Below are 18,816 nucleotides of genomic sequence, written 5' to 3'. Positions count from 1 at the left end.
CGTAGTATTTACGGGGCCTATACCCTCCGACGTAAAATTTCCACCTTAAGGGAATACATGGGACAACATTTATGATTTATTATTATTATAAACTATTTTTTTTTTTTTTTTTTTTTAAAGGGAAAAACCTCCTGTCTCAACCAACTTATTGAAGCAATGACTGCAGAGTGCTAAAGTTTCCAGAGTTTATATACCTACATTGTCTGCTTCTCTACCTACATCGTCTGCTTCTGTACCTACATCGTCTACTTCTCTACCTACATCGTCTACTTCTACACCTACATCGTCTACTTCTCTACCTACATCGTCTACTTCTCTACCTACATCGTCTACTTCTACACCTACATCGTCTACTTCTCTACCTACATTGTCTACTTCTCTACCTACATCGTCTACTTCTGTACCTACACTGTCTACTTCTCTACCTACATCGTCTACTTCTCTACCTACATCATCTACTTCTCTACCTACATCATCTACTTCTGTACCTACATCGTCTACTTCTACACCTACATCATCTACTTCTACACCTACAGTATCTACTGATATAACTACATTATCTAGAGAACATAAAAAATAAAATCCATATGAAAATAATTGAACGTGATCATTTTATGCGCAGGATAGGACTATACTTACATGTTAACCACCCCATTAATTGGTCTCTGCAATGATTTGGCTTCTGGGGTGCCTGACTCAGCCTATGAGGAAACACAAAAGGTCAACGGCCTCGTTAACAAGGGGGGAAAAGCCAAGTTTATTGTGCGCTGCAATGAAATGATTGACATGCGCATTGTTATTCATGCGCTGCATTCACATGTGTCAACAGCAGGGGGTGCTACAGCACAAGACACAGACACAGGGAATTAGAGTCACACAAAAGAGACAATCACATGACATTCGCTTCCACATTAACTCCCCCAACTGACTGCGGTTAAGACATCTGCACTCTTATTTACAGGAGGGAAGTTTGCCCTTTCCTGCGGCAAAATGCAAGTAAAGGAGAGCTGCATGTAGAAAAAGAACAGCACCTTCCTTTTTGTACCTCCCCTCAATCCAGCCCCAAATATCCTGCTCCTCGCAGCTCCCAGACTCACCCGCCTCTCTGCATCTGCTGAAGGAGAAGAGGATGTTCTTGAGTCTGAAAGCGAAGAGCGCAGAGGCTCCCCAGCTGTCTCAGAAGGACTTGCCTCCCCAAGCAGCACTTGCCCCTGGGGATAAAATAAAGACGGGCCACACGTTAAAGGAACAGTTCAGTAGAGTGCGAACACAGTTGTTACACCCTTAAATAAACTCATATTATAAGAGAGTCTTTATGTGTGCAGCATACTATTGCCTCACAGTTAAAGGAAAAGTTCAGTGTAAAAATAAAAACTTGGTAAATAGGCTGTGCAAAATAAATAATCTAATATAGTTAGTCAGCCAAAAATGTAATGTATAAAGGCTGGAGTGACTGGATGTGTAACATAATAGCCAGAACACTACTTCCTGCTTTTCAGCTCTAACTCTGAGTTAGTCAGTGACTATAAGGGGGGCCACATGGGACATAACTGTTCAGTGAGTTTGTAATTGATCCTCAGCATTCAGCTCAGATTCAAAAGCAACAGTTATGACCCATGTGGCCCCACCTCAAGTCCCTGATTGGTTACTGCCTAATAACCAATCAGTGGAAAGCAAGAGAGCTGAAAAGCAGGAAGTAGTGCTCTGGCTATTATGTTACACATCCACTCACTCCAGCCTTTATACATTACATTTTTGGCTTACTAACTAAATTAGAAACATTTTTTATTTTGCACAGCCTATTTATTTACCCAGTTTTTATTTTTACACTGAACTGTTCCTTTAATGGCTGTGCATGGGGCATTAAAGGGGTGGTTCAACCTTAAGTTAGCTTTTAGTAAGTTATAGATTGGCCGATTCTAATCAACTTTCCAATTGGTCTTCATTATTATTGATTTTTAAATTATTTGCCTTCTTCTGACTCTTTCCAGATTTCAAGTGGGGGTCACTTTAGACCTCATCTAAGAAAAACAAATGCTCTGTAAGGCTACACATTTATTGTTACTTTGTATTACTACTTTCTATTCAGTCCCTTTCCTATTCATATTCATATTCCAGTCTCTTATTCAAATCAATGCATGGTTGCTAGGAGAATTTGGACCTTAGCAACCAGATGTCTGAAATTACAAACTGGAGAGCTGCTGAATGCAAAGCTAAATAACTCAAAAATCACAAATAATAAAAAATGAAAACCAACTGCAAATTGTCTCAGAATATCCCTCTCAATGTCATTCTAAAGGTGAACAACCCATTTAAGAACCAATCAGCCCAAACTCGCCCCCTGGTTGCTTACCTTCCCGGCACGGAGCTGTCGGTAGAAGTCCGTGTGCTGCCGGATCCTGTATTCCAGGTCGGACACGTGAGCTTGCAGCCAGTTCCATCGACTCACCACATCCGCACGCTCCTGGGCCCAGCTCCATTCACATCGGCGCTTCCTGCATGGGAATAAAATGATGGAGATCATTAACGAGGAAAAAGAGTGTGATGGTTCCTTAAAAATATTTGAGGGGGGTGGCTGTTGCCAGGGGAAGGTTCCCAGTGACCCCCTCAGGTCTTGTCGTAGCTTTAGTCAAATAACACCGACTGCTGTTCTATCAGAAGCTGCAGAACCGAGCAGAGAAGCGTCCAGAGATGTTTCCTGCATTAAAAAATCGTTTTTGCGCATTCTCCAACCTCTGCCAGCTGGGAAAAGCTCCCTCACTGGGTTTCTCTCTTCTATAACTCAGCTCAGATCCCAGAAACAGAAAACTATTGATACATATCAGCCCCCTGTAAGGGCTAGTCCACACGGGGAGATAGCCCTGCGTTTGCGGTCGCGGCGCTTTGTCGCCGCGACCGCAAACGCAAGGCTATCTCCCCGTGTGGAATAGCCCTAATTGTCACTAAGCTCTTGGTTGGGAAGGTCCAGGATAACCCCCCGGCTAGTCACTAAGGAGGCAGCTGCTTATCTACTTGCCCTGCCAGAACAATGGGAAGGTAACCAGATAGCAGCTCCCTAACACAAGATAACAGCTGCCTGGTAGATCTAAGAACAAACTCAATAGTAAAATCCAGGTCCCACTGAGACACATTCAGTTACATTGAGTAGGAGAAACAACAGCCTGCCAGAAAGCAGTTCCATCCTAAAGTGCTGGCTCTTTCTGAAATCACATGACCAGGCAAAATGACCTGCACACCAATATTACAACTAAATACACTTGCTGGTTCAGGAATTAAATTTTATATTGTAGAGTGAATTATTTGCAGTGTTACGGTGTCATTTAGAAATAAAAACAACAGAATGCTAAAAACTGAAATTGCAAAGGCAACTTCCCCTTTAAATGTGCAGCCCAGTAACCCCGAGTGGTTGAGCAGATGATCAGGTAATTTTAGTAGGGACGTGGGAATAGGAGCCCTGAAACATATACACCTATTCTGTGCTGCGGCACCTGCTCCAATTTTGAAAGCACAATTTGTTGTATACTTGCCCTTTAAATGTAATAAAAGTATTATTATTACTCTTAAGACACACACATAAATATATAAAATATAAATAACTGTTCCCCCTTCCCCACAAGCAGCCCCCATTGATGCCCAGCCCTCCCCTAGACAGATCCCTGCCTCCATGACCCCCGGCTGTTTATTCCTAAGGAAACACGTGGCCCCCGGCAGGGGGGGGGTGTCAGTCTGTCTGGGGATTTAACAGCAGCTCAGACAGAACAATCTGGAGATGGGGGGGGTCTCTGTACTGATCAGCGCTGACATAATGTAGGACAGGGGCTGAAACACTAACTCCGTCGCTTCCATCATTTCTATATTAACATATGGTAAAGCCAGAGACCCGGGGGAGCATGAGAAATACATCAATAAAATAATCACTGAGCCAGAAATAAAAGCCTATGGCATTCAATCCGACAGTCACAGGAGGAAGCTGGGGGGTGACAGTTCTGGAATGAAACAAATGTCAAACAATAGGAATGTAAAAATAAATATATATATATATATATTGTAAATTATATCCTTATAAACAGTGACTAGTGATGTCATCAGTTATAAACGGTAGTGATGTCATTTCCGTCACATGACTCACTATAATAATAAATAAAGTACCCCCTGTTGCAAAATATAAGGATATTAGAAGTAACCTCGGAGTTCCACTCTCTGCCTTCGGCCTCGTGTTTTTATATGGTCATGAAACTCCTCGGTAACTTATATTATCCTTATGTTTTACAAGAGGGGGTCGTTATTAAAATGTGGATTTTTCCACCTTATATATATATTTATTTATTTATTTTTTTTTTTAAAAACGACTTTCTTTTTCTCTGTAATAATTAGGGATGCACTGAATCCATTATTTTGGATTTGTCGAACCCCCAAATCCTTCGGTAAAGATTCATATACAAATTAGGGATGGGAAGGGGTAACAAAAAGTCACACAATTTCCCTCCCCGCCCCTAATTTGCATATGCAGATTCAGTTCGACCAGGCAGAAGGATTCGGCCGAATCCAAATCCTGCTGAAAAAGGCGGAATACCGAACCGAATTCTGGATTTTTACACTGAGGTAGGACTAAGCCTTATTAGAGAATAGAGGAAGCCGGCCCTTTAAGCATCCAGGCGCTTGCAGTCTGTCCCTGCATGTTCTCTGCTCAGCAGTGCTATAAATGCCTTTCCTATACAGCCCATTGAGATTACAGCTTCCTACCTCTACACCATCTGCCATAAAGCAAGGAAGCACCGCTGGCTTTTGCTAGGAAGGAGAAAAGGCACAGTTTACATTGCACGTAACGGGTAAAACACCATTGTTTTGTACAGAGCTTGAACCCTGTGCCTTTTCTCCTAGAAGCTCTTAAAGGGGTGGTTCACCTTTAAGTTTACTGTTAGTATGTTATAGAATGCCAATTCTAAGCAACTTTTCAATTGGTCTTCATTTATTTATTTTTTATAGTTTTATAATGATTTGCCTTTTTCTTCCGAGTCTTTCCAGCTTTCAAATGTGCGTCGCTGACCCCAACTGAAAAACAAATGCTCTGTAAGGCTACAAATGTATTGTTACTTTTTATTGCTCCTCTTTCTATTCAGGCCTCTCCTATTCATATTCCAGTCTCTTATTAGTTAGAATAATGCATGGTTGCTAGGGCCATTTGGACCCTAGCTACCAGATTGCTTAAAATTCAAATTAAAGAGCTGCTGAATAAAAAGCGAAATAGCTCAAAAACCGTAAATGATAAAAATGAAAACCAATTGCAAATTGTCTTAGAATATGACTCTACATCATACTAATAGTTAACCCAAAGGTGAAAACCCCCTTTAAATCTGATTATTTTCAGTGCTTGTATTTAATTAAAGTCGGAACATTTCGGGCGACTTCCGATACCCAAAATTGCTTCCGACTCCGACTCCACAGCTCAGCCTAAAAGTGAGTTTCATGTAAATAAAATGCGGCTCGTTTCTGCAGTTGCAGAATGAAAGACTGACAAAGGGACAGATGCCTCCACTCCAGCTCATGGCTATGAAACAAAAGCATGGGGCAACAAAGCCTGACCCCCAGCATGTGCCGCTAAATCTGCCCTTTTATTGTGCGACAGGCCTTGACAAGCTGCTGGAGGGGATTTAAAGGGCAGCCGGACAATGAAGGGTTAAGTAGATGGTGCAAGGAGGCTAAATGCAGCCCCAGCCAGTGAGTGAGGGTCGAGTAGAGGAAATCACTGAGGTTATTATTTCCTGACCGGCGCAAACACTCAAATACAAAAGAGCCAAAACATTGGGGCCTGGAAGGAAATGTAGTCGGGTTTCATTTATTTTGCAGGTAACACAGGGCCGGGAGCCCAGGGAAAACACCGCTGGGAAGTAAATCTGTGCCGTTATTATAATTAACATTTATATTCCTGTAAAGAGCCAACACTCCCTGAGTTTATCTGCCCAATGAGGCCGCCCATGTGCTGGGGCAAAGCAGACTGATACTATAGTCAGCCCCGGGGCCCCACATCACATCATATACACATATTAGCCAAAGACTCGGCAACCAATGGCAATAGTTATCAGTCCCTCCCATGTGCCAAACTGCTCCACTAGGTCCCCCCTCAGAACTCTGCGGAGTTGCCCCATGTATCTGCCCCTCACAGCTCCACCCTAGTCTCCCCGCATCTCTTCATGAATTCAACACCCACAAACCCTTATCTTCTTCCTCACCCAATAACCACTCACCTCCTTATCAGCACCAGTGTCTCCCGGCTCATGGCACAAGCCACAAGGCAACAGAACACAGTCTGTACATTGCCCCCACACTTTGTAACCCCCATAATCTGCCCCCAACTCCTTCACCCAATGAGCACCCTCACCCCTCCTCACATGGGCCCCTGTATCTCACACTCACTGCTTGTATCAGCCCCTCACTCCTCCACCTGTGTACCCCTAAATCTCACCCCTCTGGGTCACCGAGATCTGGCCCTGCTGTGTCCCATGTATTTGCCCTGCAGCCCCCTCACCTCACCTTTCTACCTGTGTCCCACCCCCTCGTATCTGCCCTGTGAGTTTCCACCAAGAAATGTACCCCTCACATTTCCTCTTTTGTTGCACCCTGGTATCTGCCCCTCTCCTTTCCGCCCTCCCCCCAGTATCTGCCCCTCTCCTTTCTGCCCTCCCCCCCCAGTATCTGCCCCTCACCTTTCCATCTATCCCCCCTACCCTCGTGTATCAACCCCCCTCCTTTCCATCCCTGTCCCCCCAGTATCTTGCCTGCAGTCGTCATTGTATTTCTTGGCACGTGGATGAGAAATAGAACAAGGAAATCTGTATAAACATTGGCTGGAATGTTCCCTGGGAAATAAACAAGCAACATCAATGGACAGGGATATACGATATGATATGGGATGTCACATGTCATAGACACAAAACATCAGCGTTGGATTGTTGTGCTGCCAAAACCTGCCAATGACACAGAATGGAACATCCCATCTCTGCGCTCACTAAATACAGAATAAAATCATGATACATAGAACAGCCCGGGTCACCTTGTACATAGAAGCCTCTATTATTTATTTATATATATATATATATATATATATATATATATATATATATATATATATATATATATATATATATATATATATATATATATATATATATATATATATATATATATATATTTATATATATATATATATATATATATATATATATTTATATATTTATATATTTATATATTTATATATTTATATATTTATATATTTATATATATATATATATATATATATATATATATATATATATATATATATATATATATATATATATATATATATATATAGACTAAAGGGTTAAGCCAGGCTCCCAGCAGTAGGTCATGCACCATCACTGGAGCGGAAAGAGTTAACCGCACCCCCACACACCCAGGAATTCTCGGAATGTGAGAAGAAGAGAGATGATTGGTCAGCAGAGACCACGGTTACCATGGCAGCTAAACCCGCCTTATAGGGGCACAGCCGATGGTCTTTTCCACTTCATTTATGCACAGGGCATGGTCTCCATGGTGCAGCGAAACTGCAGTGACTTTACCACACAGTGAATCAGATCTGCTCAATCACGTCTCCTCTAGTCCTTCTCAGCCGCTCCAGTCCTCCCCTTGTAAGGCTCCTCCTCTGCTGCTGCTGCCTCTCTCTTTCTCTCGGCAACCCGCACTCCCTGAATTCTGCTTCCCAAACATTTTTTGTGGTTATCTCTGAGATGATCACTAACCACGCCTTCCTCTCCGAATAGTCGATCACATACGCAGCTTTCGCCGTTAGATTAAATTTTTTTATTAGGGGCGTGAATCTAAAAGCGTCTCTGGATAGTAATAGCCTGCGAGCTGCAAATTGCTCCCTTTAAAAACAATCATTGCTCCTGCCCTAACAATATGCATAAAAGAGACATATTGTTTAAGTGCCCTTTAAATGCACCTGTCCAGTTAAGCAGATGAACAAGTGATTGGCAGCAATACGTGGGTACCTGCCTTTCTATTGATCAGGGGGAAGCTGCTGATTGGCTAGGGATGGGCATCATTATTCCCATCTATAACAAGCCCTACACACAAATGGATTTTCCCTGCTGTTTATTTCATATTAAAGGAGAAACCTGTGAAACGTCAGAGAAAAGGAGTTTCTAGCAAAACACCTGTTTGCGGCAGAACTTGAAGAAAAAAAAAAAATTATACTAATAATAATAATGCAAATATACAAATCTTTAGATTGGGGTCAAGTGAGACAGTAACAGACCAGATAATACTGGCCAATGGCACTTCAATCTGTGCGTGACACAATCCCTAACCCCTCTACACAAAATAATTGGGAAAGATGCAGAATAACACAATATTACACATATACAGGTATGGGACCAGTTATCCAGAATGCTCGGGACCTGGGGTTTCCTGATAAGGGATCTCCATACCTTAAGTCTACTAGAAAATCATATAAACATGAAATAAAGCCAATAGGCTGGTTTTGCCTCCAGTAAGGATTAATTATATCTTAGTTGGGATCAAGTACAAGCTTTATTACAGAGAAAAAGGAAATAAAAATTTATTTTATTTGGAGTTTATGGGAGACAGCCTTTCTGGAGCATTCTGGAGAACGGATTCCATACCTGTATATATAAAATATATTTTTTAAACTTAAAGGGGTTGTTCACCTTTGAGATAACTGCATCTTAAGCAATCTGGTAACTAGGGTCCAAATTACCTTAGCAACCGTGCATTGATTTGAATAAGAGACTGGACTATGAATAGGAGAGGTCTGAATAGAAAGAGAAGTAATACAAAATAACAATAACACATTTGTAGCCTTACAGAGCTTAACATAACACTCCTGTTAAACATATATTTACCCTAGTAGTGCAGAACACAGACTACCCTGCCTCACTGAATACGTGTATCATAAGCAGCTTCAGTTAAAAATTAAGATTTTCATTTTACTCTATATCCCTTTTCTAAGGTGCCACAGGGCATTGCCTCTGTCCTGGAGATACAGGTGTGTGTACATAACTGATGTACTAACACCCGAGAGTCCATTGTTATTTCGCAGCGACACTTCTCATGGGTGAGGCCTGGGTGCTGCCTATACAAGTAAGGAAATCCCTGAGCACAGGCTACAGTCCCTTTGCAGGTCCAATTTTTTAAAGGAACAGTTCAGTGTAAAAATAAAAACTGTGTAAATAGATGGGCTGTGCAAAATAAAAAATGTTTCTGGTATAGTTAGTTAGCCAGAAATGTAATGTATAAAGGCTGGAGTGAGTGGACGTGTAACATAATAGCCAGAACACTACTTCCTGCTTTTCAGCTCTCTAAAGCTGCCCATAGATGTAAAGACTTTTAAAAGATCCAATAGTTATCGTGAGACCACGATGATCTCGAAATGATCATTCCATTTCAGGCGATATTGTCAGCAAAACTGAAGAGTAGCTGCCTGCTTGGCCCTGCAAACATAGATACATTGCACTGGGACCGATAAAGATTTTAAAAGCTGGCCGATGTCGGACGAAGAATCGTAAGATGTTACTGCCTGGTAACCAATCAGTGGAAACCAAGAGAGCTGCAAAGCAGGAAGTAGACTGAACTAAAAAAAAGTGTTGGAAGGTGAATAACCCCTTTAAAGGAGTAAAACTTGCTATAGGTAACTCGACCTGTGACCCACAAACCTGAATCAGAAAGTCCTACCCACAACCCACAGGTACCTGACCCTGCACTGGACTAGGGCCCTGCCCCTATTTCACTCCTGGGCCCCTAGGGGTGTCCTGTACTAAATGCTACACTCCCCTAGGGACCAGCTGTGAAATAGGGGACACATTTTTAATATTCAAACAAACATGTTGTTCAAATCAGAGCTGCCACTGCCAGGAAGTGGGGACATTAGAGGGGTATAACACATTATACATCCCTATACCCCCCCCTGCAATCTCTAACACATTATACATCCCTATACCCCCCCCTGCAATCTCTAACACATTATACATCCCTATACCCCCCCCTGCAATCTCTAACACATTATACATCCCAATACCCCCTGCAATCTCTAACACATTATACATCCCTATACCCCCTGCAATCTCTAACACATTATGCATCCCTATACCTCCCCTGCAATCTCTAACACATTATACATCCCTATACCTCCCCTGCAATCTCTAACACATTATACATCCCTATACCCAATTATACAACCATATAAACCAATGATACATCTCTTTAGCCCCCTGCAATCGCTAACACATTACACATCCCTATACCCCCCCTGCAATCTCTAACACATTATGCATTCTTATACCCCCCCCCCATACACATGCAGATATACAGCCTCCAGTGATGAAAGTGCAAATAAAACAGGACACGATTGCCCAAACACAGCAGCGCTGCAGAAAGCAAAAGTAACTGCAAGGAAGGAAGGAAAGTGCTGCTGTGGGAGTCAAAAAAAAAGGGAGGGGTAGAGAGAGGGTCAGCAGGTTGTAAAAATACAATCCAAACACTAAGATTAAATTACCGTGGGAATGTCTGATGTTTTACATGAACCCTGGCAGTGGCTGTTTCTCTATACACTTGCCCTGGATACTGGATACTAAGTATACAGTATACAGTATCCCCCCCCAATTAGTTTCTGGTAGTTTCTGGTATGGCATTATAACACAATAGGAGGGCTAGGGAAGGAAGGACATGATTCTGAACAGCCTGAAAACTCATATTTAAAGACAAATACAGAAAACACACATGCATTGATTATACCCATTTGTTTTGGTCTGAATGAAGCCCGGTCTATAACATGAGCACGCTGCCTGTAATAGCGGAGCAGCAGCAGCAATGGCTGACTTGTGTAACAGCCCTAAATGAAGCCTGAAGCACCACTTGTATTTCATAATGAGTGTCAAAGTGAAATCCTCATTTCCTATGATACTTTACCTTTAAAATGTAAAGTTGGGCGGGGCCTGCCCTACAGCAAATATCACCGCCTGATTTGCTTACGTTGGTTTAAACGTGGAACTTCGGGCGTCAGGGTAGGGCAATATTCACAGGAGGCAGCAGATTCCAACATTGTGCTAGATACAAGTTCTGCGAAAAAGGCAGGGCGCCAGCTTTCAAATGGGGGTCACTGACCCCATTTAAAAACAAATGCTCTGTAAGGCTACAAATTTATTATTATGGCTACTTTTTATTTCTCATCTTTCTATTCAGACCTCTCCTATTCATATTCCAGTCTCTCATTCAAATCAATGCACGGTTGCTAGGGTAATTAGGACCCTAGCAACCAGACTGCTGAAACTGCAAACTGCAAAGCTGCTGAATAAAAAGCTAACTCAAAAAACGCAAATGATAAAAAATGAAAGCCAATTGCAAATTGTCTCAATTTATCACTCTCTATTTCATACTAAAAGTTAATTTAAAGGTGAACAACCAATTTAATGTCAGGAATCAACATGTCGGCACATATCAGTAATAAACACACTCTTGTCTGCTTTGGTCGCCCAGGCTGAAGGCCACACTGGGTAGATATGATCATTTGGCTTCTGGGGCACCTAATGAATAGGGATGCACCGAATTCACTATTTTGGATTCGGCCGAACCTTTGAATCCACTATTTTGGATTCGGCCGAATACCGAACAGAACCCTAATTTGCATATGCAAATTAGGGGTGGGAAGGGGAAACATTTTTTACTTCCTTGTTTTCTGACAAAAAGTCACAATTTCCCTCCCTGTCCCTAATTTGCATATGTAAATTAGGATTCGGATTCGGTTCGGCCGGGCAGAAGGATTCGGCCGAATACGAATCCTGCTGAAAAAGGCCGAATCCCGAACCGAATCCTGGATTCAGTCAACAGATATCTGGCTGACCCCAAACCACATATCAGCCGAGCAGGCCGGGTCATTTAGGCCCTATATGCTGGGGTTAAAGGTAGCCATACACGTACCAATATTATTGTAAGAAATTAATTTTCATACGACATTGGGTGTATGGTGGAAGACCGGCAGAAGATTTGGATATCGGTCGGCTCATCGATCGGGCTTTTGATCAGGCTCCTTTGAAGGCATCAGAACATGGGCCATTGTTAGTGCTGAATGGTCAAACACAGGTAGAATTCTATTATTTCTCTCTGTATCTCGGACAATTCAGCTCTACACTTCTGTATTGAAATAAATGATCTTTCTTGGAAAGATCACAATGGTTACGTCTATGGCCAGCTCTTCTTCGGGCGACTAATATCACCGAACTGCTTCCCCTCCGGCACTCTGAGCGCCAAGTCTTCCGAAGTCTCCTCGTGATGCAACTTCGGAAAATAAAGCGCTCAGAGTGTCATCCAGCCGGGGATTTAGATTCTACCTGACGGGGAAGCAGTTTGGGGAGATTAGTCACCCGAAGAAGTGGCGATTTGTCACCAGGCGACTAATATCCCCACGTGTGTCTCTGCCCTAATACGTTTAAAAAGGACAAGGAAAGTAAGATTCCCTTGGGGTGCTAATAAGTTTGGCCGATGCCCCCTGGAGAAAGTGACCGCTAACCTAGGACACTGGGCTGGAGCTCTTTTCCTATTAAAGGGGTTGTTCACCTTCAAACAACTAGTTGTTTTCAGATAGATCACCAGAAATATTGACTTTTTCCCCAAGTACTTTCTATGGGTCACCGTTTTCTTAATATTGAAGTGTAAAGTGTAATTTTTCACCTTCTGAAGCAGCTTTGGGAAGGGTGGGGTCGCCGACCCCGTAAACTGTACAAAAATTGATACATTTAGTGGATACATTTCTTATCTTTGTCCCTGCTGGGCAGAATCCATGAGTTGTTAGAATTGATACAATAGTTGCCAATAGTCCAGAGAGGCTGCTGAGAAATGTTGCAAAATTGTAAGTTTAGAGTCTGCACCTGAATTTTTGTCTGAAACACCAGAGACTGGAACACTTCACGTAGATTTTGGGAAAAAATAAATAATGGAAAGTAATGGAAAAAAGTTTTTATTTCTGGGGAACAATCTGAAAACAACTGAACTGAATAAAGTGTTTGGAAGGTGAACAACCCCTTTTTTCAAAATTTTACTACAAGGATTCCAGACCAAAGCAAGGGATCATGGGAATATACTGTGCATGCCCTGGCTCCAGGTATGGCAGAATCCCGGATGGACGGGGTAACATATTAGATTGACTAGCCAAACTGGTGTTGGCCCCAGATGAAATGGAGGATCCTTGCCCTTTAATCTGAGCAGACTATAACACCTCCCTCTGTAAAACAGGCAGTTTAAAGGTGCGTGGAGACGACACCCCACAGAGGATTACGGAGGCCCGACCTGAAACTGACACTGCTGATGCAAAAAGGAGAAATGTCCACAGAGATACAGACAACGAAAGTTTTGCTCGAGTCCCAACTGTGCTCTATTGTTACAGAGGTCTCTCTGGGCGGAGCCTCAAAACTGTCAGCTTGAAAGGCAGCAAGCAGTTATTGTGAGCAACTAAATTTAGCTGAAAGCTGCATGCATCAAACATGGTGACTTGGAAAGCCAAGGGGAAATATACACTGTTAGGGCACGTTCCCGCCAAGCTTCTCTAGCACATTAACTGCCTTATTAATTAACTGCCTTATTTGCATGTGCCCCTATTAGCTGAACTGCCCTAGAACAAGATTACGGACACAAAACCCAATGAAAATGCAACAGATGTTTTCAAAAACTACAAAAATGAAAAATCAGAATTGTGCTTAGTACAGGGGAATACCTATACTGCCATAGTTTTATAGGATCTCTCTGTACAGACTATGAGCAAACTTAGGGACTGTTCCTGCTGAATTGTGCTTAGTACAGGGGAATACCTATGCTGCCATAGTTTTATGGGATCTCTCTGTACAGACTATGAGCAAACTTAGGGGACTGTTCCTGCTGAATTGTGCTTAGTACAGGGAATACCTTTGCTGCCATAGTTTTATGGGATCTCTCTGTACTTGCTATGATGAGCAAACTTAGGGGGCTGTTCCTGCTGAATTGTGCTTAGTACAGGGAATACCTATGCTGCCATAGTTTTATGGGATCTCTCTGTACAGACTATGAGCAAACTTAGGGACTGTTCCTGCTGAATTGTGCTTAGTACAGGGGAATACCTATGCTGCCATAGTTTTATGGTATCTCTCTGTACAGACTATGAGAAAACTTAGGGGACTGTTTCTGCTGAATTGTGCTTAGTACAGGGAATACCTATGCTGCCATAGTTTTATGGGCTCTCTCTGTACAGACTATGAGCAAACTTAGTGGACTGTTCCTGCAGAATTGTATGGTGAGATATGGTATGGCTCTAAGCAAACGGAGGCAGTTTGAGACCTTTTTCATGTACTCCATGTCATAGCGGCTTCTTATAATGGTTTGTCACTACTTAGTGGCTCAGCCCTGAGAAGACACACAGGGCATGCGTATGTGTTTGAAAGGAAGGCTTTTTTGCTAAAGAATTCAATGAGGCAACAATGTTACGTTCAGTCTCAGAGCAGTGTAATTGGACGCTACACATCAGGCCCTAAAACCCAGGGCCACATGCAGGAGACCCAGACTAAGCATAAATGGGCACTTATCTGTGTAAACTGACACACCCTTAAATTGCATGTGATTCTAGTAGTGCAGCCACAGGCACAACACACCCAGTACTTCGAGTCTGCACAAGGCACGAGTTGTATACAGGCCGCTGCTCCTTGTACTTCAGGCAACAAACAAGACGTATCATTGCTAGTATGGAGGAGTGCGTCTGAGTATGACCCTCTACTGGCCTCAATCCTGCACCCATATCAGCACCTAGCAATCATAAATAAAGTTTTACTATGTATGCCGAACAAGCACTATACATCATGTGTACAACATAAGTGTTGCTGTTCTTTCCAACAACATAGTCCCATTGTCAGCTGACACACATAAGTCAAGACAACAAGCCACACTACTTGCCATGAGTCAGCCATGGACCTCTGACTTTCACACGAGGCCGCCTGTTCCTAAAGGGGAACTATTATGAAAACTTAATATAAGAAACGTTCTAAATGCAATCGAATATTCTGCATTGTTTTAGAATATTGTTATTATTATTATTCTGCATGTAGAGAGACAGGATTTCTGGTGAGTTTAATAGAGTGAGCTCTAATACATCTTCTAGGCAAAAGGAGCCCCCTTATAAGATATATTGGAGCTAACTGTCAATGAATATCTGACACCCAACTGCTGCATGAAGAGAATCAGATGCTAATAGAGGAATAGTCAATATAAACTTGATTATTTCAGAAACAGTACAGAATATTTAATTGACTGTATTTAGAAAACTTCTTATTTTTCAGTATCAGTTCTTATATTTCAGTATGCTGAAGCTTATATTAAATGTTCATTTTTGCGATAGTTCCCCTTTAATGAAGCAAACACCCTCTTGTTCTCGTCATTGCCTATTCTCAAGAAAAAGAAGCTGCTTCTGGGGTCTCACTGTAAGGCTACTGCGAAATGAAATAAGTGTGTGATCCCTGGGTCTAATAGGCTAATATTGCCGCCCAAAATATGAAAAAAGAAATCTATTTACATACACACAAATACAATTTGAGGACACAGGCATGATCATATTTAAAGGGACATATAGGATAAATGAAACAACCCTAATTAAGTAATATATGGGGTTGCTTTTACATTGTGCTGAAAATTAATGTTATCTTTAAAAATAGCCTCTTTATTGGCGTTCGCTATAGATGTTCACTGATCCTTGTTTCAGATGCAGGGTGGGCATGTCCTAACGGTCCCTGCCAGAAGCATAGTAGGAGGGGGACAGCCAATCACAACCCTGCCGTCAAACAAGCACAGACAGGCTTCAGTTCCCTATCAGGTCGTGCTAGCTGCTGCTGTCCTACAGTGCAGTGAGCTAAATGCCGCCGGCAGCCTGGGAATTTAGGGAGCAGGTAGTAGAAGAGAAGGATTATTAGGGTTTTTGCAGAAATATGCAATAAATCAGCCTGAAACCCTTCTAAAGGAATATAATGTACTGGTACATTCTTATTTTTTACACAAAAGGTCTCCTTTAGTTATATGAAAGGCCCTGCCATCCAGTGAGTAAGAAATACACAGAGGAAGGGTTCACCAAGTCAACAATACTCACAGTGGCACGTGGTTCCTCAGTGTATCGGGCCGATTCAGTTCCTCCTCCTCAATATCTGAATCTCCTCCTGAACTGCTCTCAGTAGCATCAGAATCAAATCCAAGCTCGCACGCCCTCAGCGCAGCTCCACCTGATAAACTCAGCTTCTCCAGCTCCGGGGCGGCTTCCTTCATGAAGGCATCTGAGCCGGCACCTTCCTCCTCCACCCTGCGCTGGGCCTCTGCCTTCCGAGTGAGCACGTTCAGCCGAGAACCAGGAGACTCGAGGGTCCGGTTTACAGAAGCTCCGACAAGGCCCCCGAGTTGCTGATGGAGGTGCCGCTCCACCTGTTTCGCTTGTACCAGACGCAGCCGTTTCTGCAGGCGCCGGGCTCGCTCTTCCATTTCCCCATGGCGGCGTAAAAGTGCTTGAAGTCGGGCCCCTGAAGCAGGTTCCACGGGAGTTCCCTTCTCTTCTTGTGCTGCAGCAGGGGATTCTGGGGAAACAGCTGGAGTCTTGACCCAAGGCTCCAGGTTGGGGACAGCATTGAGTTTCTTTGCCAGCCCATTCAGAGGTCCCTCTTGCCCGCCTCTCCCAGAATTAGTGATGCCTCTTAGCTCCTCCAGGTTGATCTCCAAGATTGACTGAGACAAGATGGAGCAGGGGCCAAGGACTCCGGCCAGTTTCAACTGCTCCTTGCCTATAGTTCCACAATAACTAGATACCAGGTCGGGGGCAGGAGGCAAAGAGCCGCCGTTAACCTGACCAAGGGGGAGAGAGGATGATGGGGGCGCCAGCTTGAAGTGTAGGTTGTGGGCATCAGGGGCGGGGTCAGTGAGAGCAGGAGCCATCGCAGCCATTCAGCACTGGGGAGAAGAAGGGGAGAGGGAGGGGAAGGGCTCCCCAGTTGGGGAAGCCGGGGCAGGCCACGTTGCCCTTGTACAGGTCCAAGAGAGATCTGCAGAAAAAAAAGAGAGAATAGATTAAAGGGATACTGTCATGGGGGGAAAAAATCAAAATGCATCAGTTAATAGTTTCTCTAAAATGTTTCTCAAAAGAGCAAACAGATTTTTTTATATTTAATGTTGAAATCTGACATGGGGCTAGACATAGTGTCAGTTTCCCAGCTGCCGCCAGTCACGTCACTTGTGCTCTGATACACTCTTTACTGCAAGTTGGAGTGATATCACCCCTCCCTTTCCCCCCAGCAGCCTAACAACAGAACAGTGGCAAAGTAACCAGATAGCAGCTCCCTAACACAAGATAACAGCTGCCTGGTAGATCTAAGAACAACACTCAATAGTAAAATCCAGGTCCCACTGCGGCCAGAAAGCAGTTCCATCCTAAAGTGCTGGCTCTTTCTGAAATCACATGACCAGGCAAAATGACCTGAGATGCACCTACACACCAATATTACAACTAAATACACTTGCTGGTTCAGAAATGAAATATTATATTGTAGAGTGATTTATTTGCAGTGTAAAAAGTGTCATTGAGAAATAAAATCATAAAAATCATGACAGAATCCCTTTAAGGGTAAGAACAATGAAATTTGATCAAATACTGTTAACACTGAGATTCAACAGAGCTTTCCGCTGGATATTGTACCAGCGACCGCCATAGGAAGTCTCCCTTCTGGTCCTCTCCATGCTGCAGGTGTGTAAACATAAACAATGGAAAGCAAGTCTTCCAGATAACAGAGCAGAGGCCGGGGGGAGACTGTGGCTCTCTTATAAGGAAGGCTGGAACAGGAAGGAAGGGAAGTCACCACCAGGAAAAGCATCTATCACAGCAAACAGGGAAAGTGCCTAAAAAAATTCCAAATTAATGTGGGTGTTTTGGGCTAAACTGGAGCCATCGGGAGTTTCAACGGGAGTCAGCAGGATCTTACAATCTAGCAGATCTACAGATAACACTGTATAAACTGTAGCATGATGTGATGTATAGAATTAAACAATTTAATCTTGTATTTAAACAAATAAATAGAAACATATTAATACAAAATAACGGGGGCATCGTGTATGTCTAGATTTGTTTCATAAGCCTAAACCAGGCTCTGGTCTTCACACGTTCCCATAAAAGACAAATGGAGGAAAGAGGAGGCCTCAGTGTAGCTGCACACTAACACATCAACACACTAACACACTAACACACGAAATACATCATTTTTTTCTGCATTTGGGCAAATGACATTCTTGGCAAAAGATCTAGTCAAATCTTAACCATAACTTGCATCAGGATTCAAAAACAATGACCATGCTAAATATATGCAAGAATATAAAGCAAGGCACAGAGGCTGGCACGGAGGGCAAAAAAATAAAAAAAAAGGACACAAAAGACTGGCATGAAAAGGGTAAAGCAGGGGGAGGACTGAATCAGACACACGCAGAGGCTGGCAAGGGGAAAGCAGAGCAGGATCAGATGGCTGATAGAAGATAGAATGGTACAGGCACACAGAGATAAAAATGAAAGGCTGACACAGACATGTAGAGAACAAAATGAAAATATTTACCCTTTAAAAAAAAAAGATTTAAAAAAAAAAAATACGTTTCAGCCCCCTTCACTTCACTTTAAAAAAAAAAAAAAAAAAAAAAAAGATAAAATCACAACAGGATTAAGATTAACCCCTCAAACCAATATTTATCCTTGAAACACAGAGAAGAAAGGAAGAAAAGGGGCAGTAAAGA

At 42.7% G+C, this 18,816-nt stretch overlaps 1 protein-coding gene across 3 annotated transcripts in view; it reads right to left on the bottom strand.

The window, feature by feature from the left end:
* LOC108700853 (KAT8 regulatory NSL complex subunit 1) overlaps positions 1-18,816 on the bottom strand; it is a 32,586-nt gene that overhangs the window by 7,158 nt on the left and 6,612 nt on the right. For all 3 annotated transcript variants that reach the window (XM_018234852.2, XM_018234851.2, XM_018234855.2), the window contains exons 2-5: positions 16,151-17,087; positions 2,354-2,495; positions 1,098-1,211; positions 640-701 (exon numbers count right to left, since the gene is read on the bottom strand). In XM_018234852.2, coding sequence (XP_018090341.1) covers positions 640-701; positions 1,098-1,211; positions 2,354-2,495; positions 16,151-16,989 — 1,157 coding nt within the window. In that variant the 5' untranslated portion in view covers positions 16,990-17,087. The remainder of the gene's footprint in view (positions 1-639; positions 702-1,097; positions 1,212-2,353; positions 2,496-16,150; positions 17,088-18,816) is intronic.

This window comes from Xenopus laevis, chromosome 9_10L (assembly GCF_017654675.1).
Source record: "Xenopus laevis strain J_2021 chromosome 9_10L, Xenopus_laevis_v10.1, whole genome shotgun sequence".
Classification (NCBI taxonomy): domain Eukaryota; kingdom Metazoa; phylum Chordata; class Amphibia; order Anura; family Pipidae; genus Xenopus; species Xenopus laevis.
Note: the sequence above shows the minus strand (reverse complement) of the source record. Positions and strands in the feature narration are given on the sequence as shown.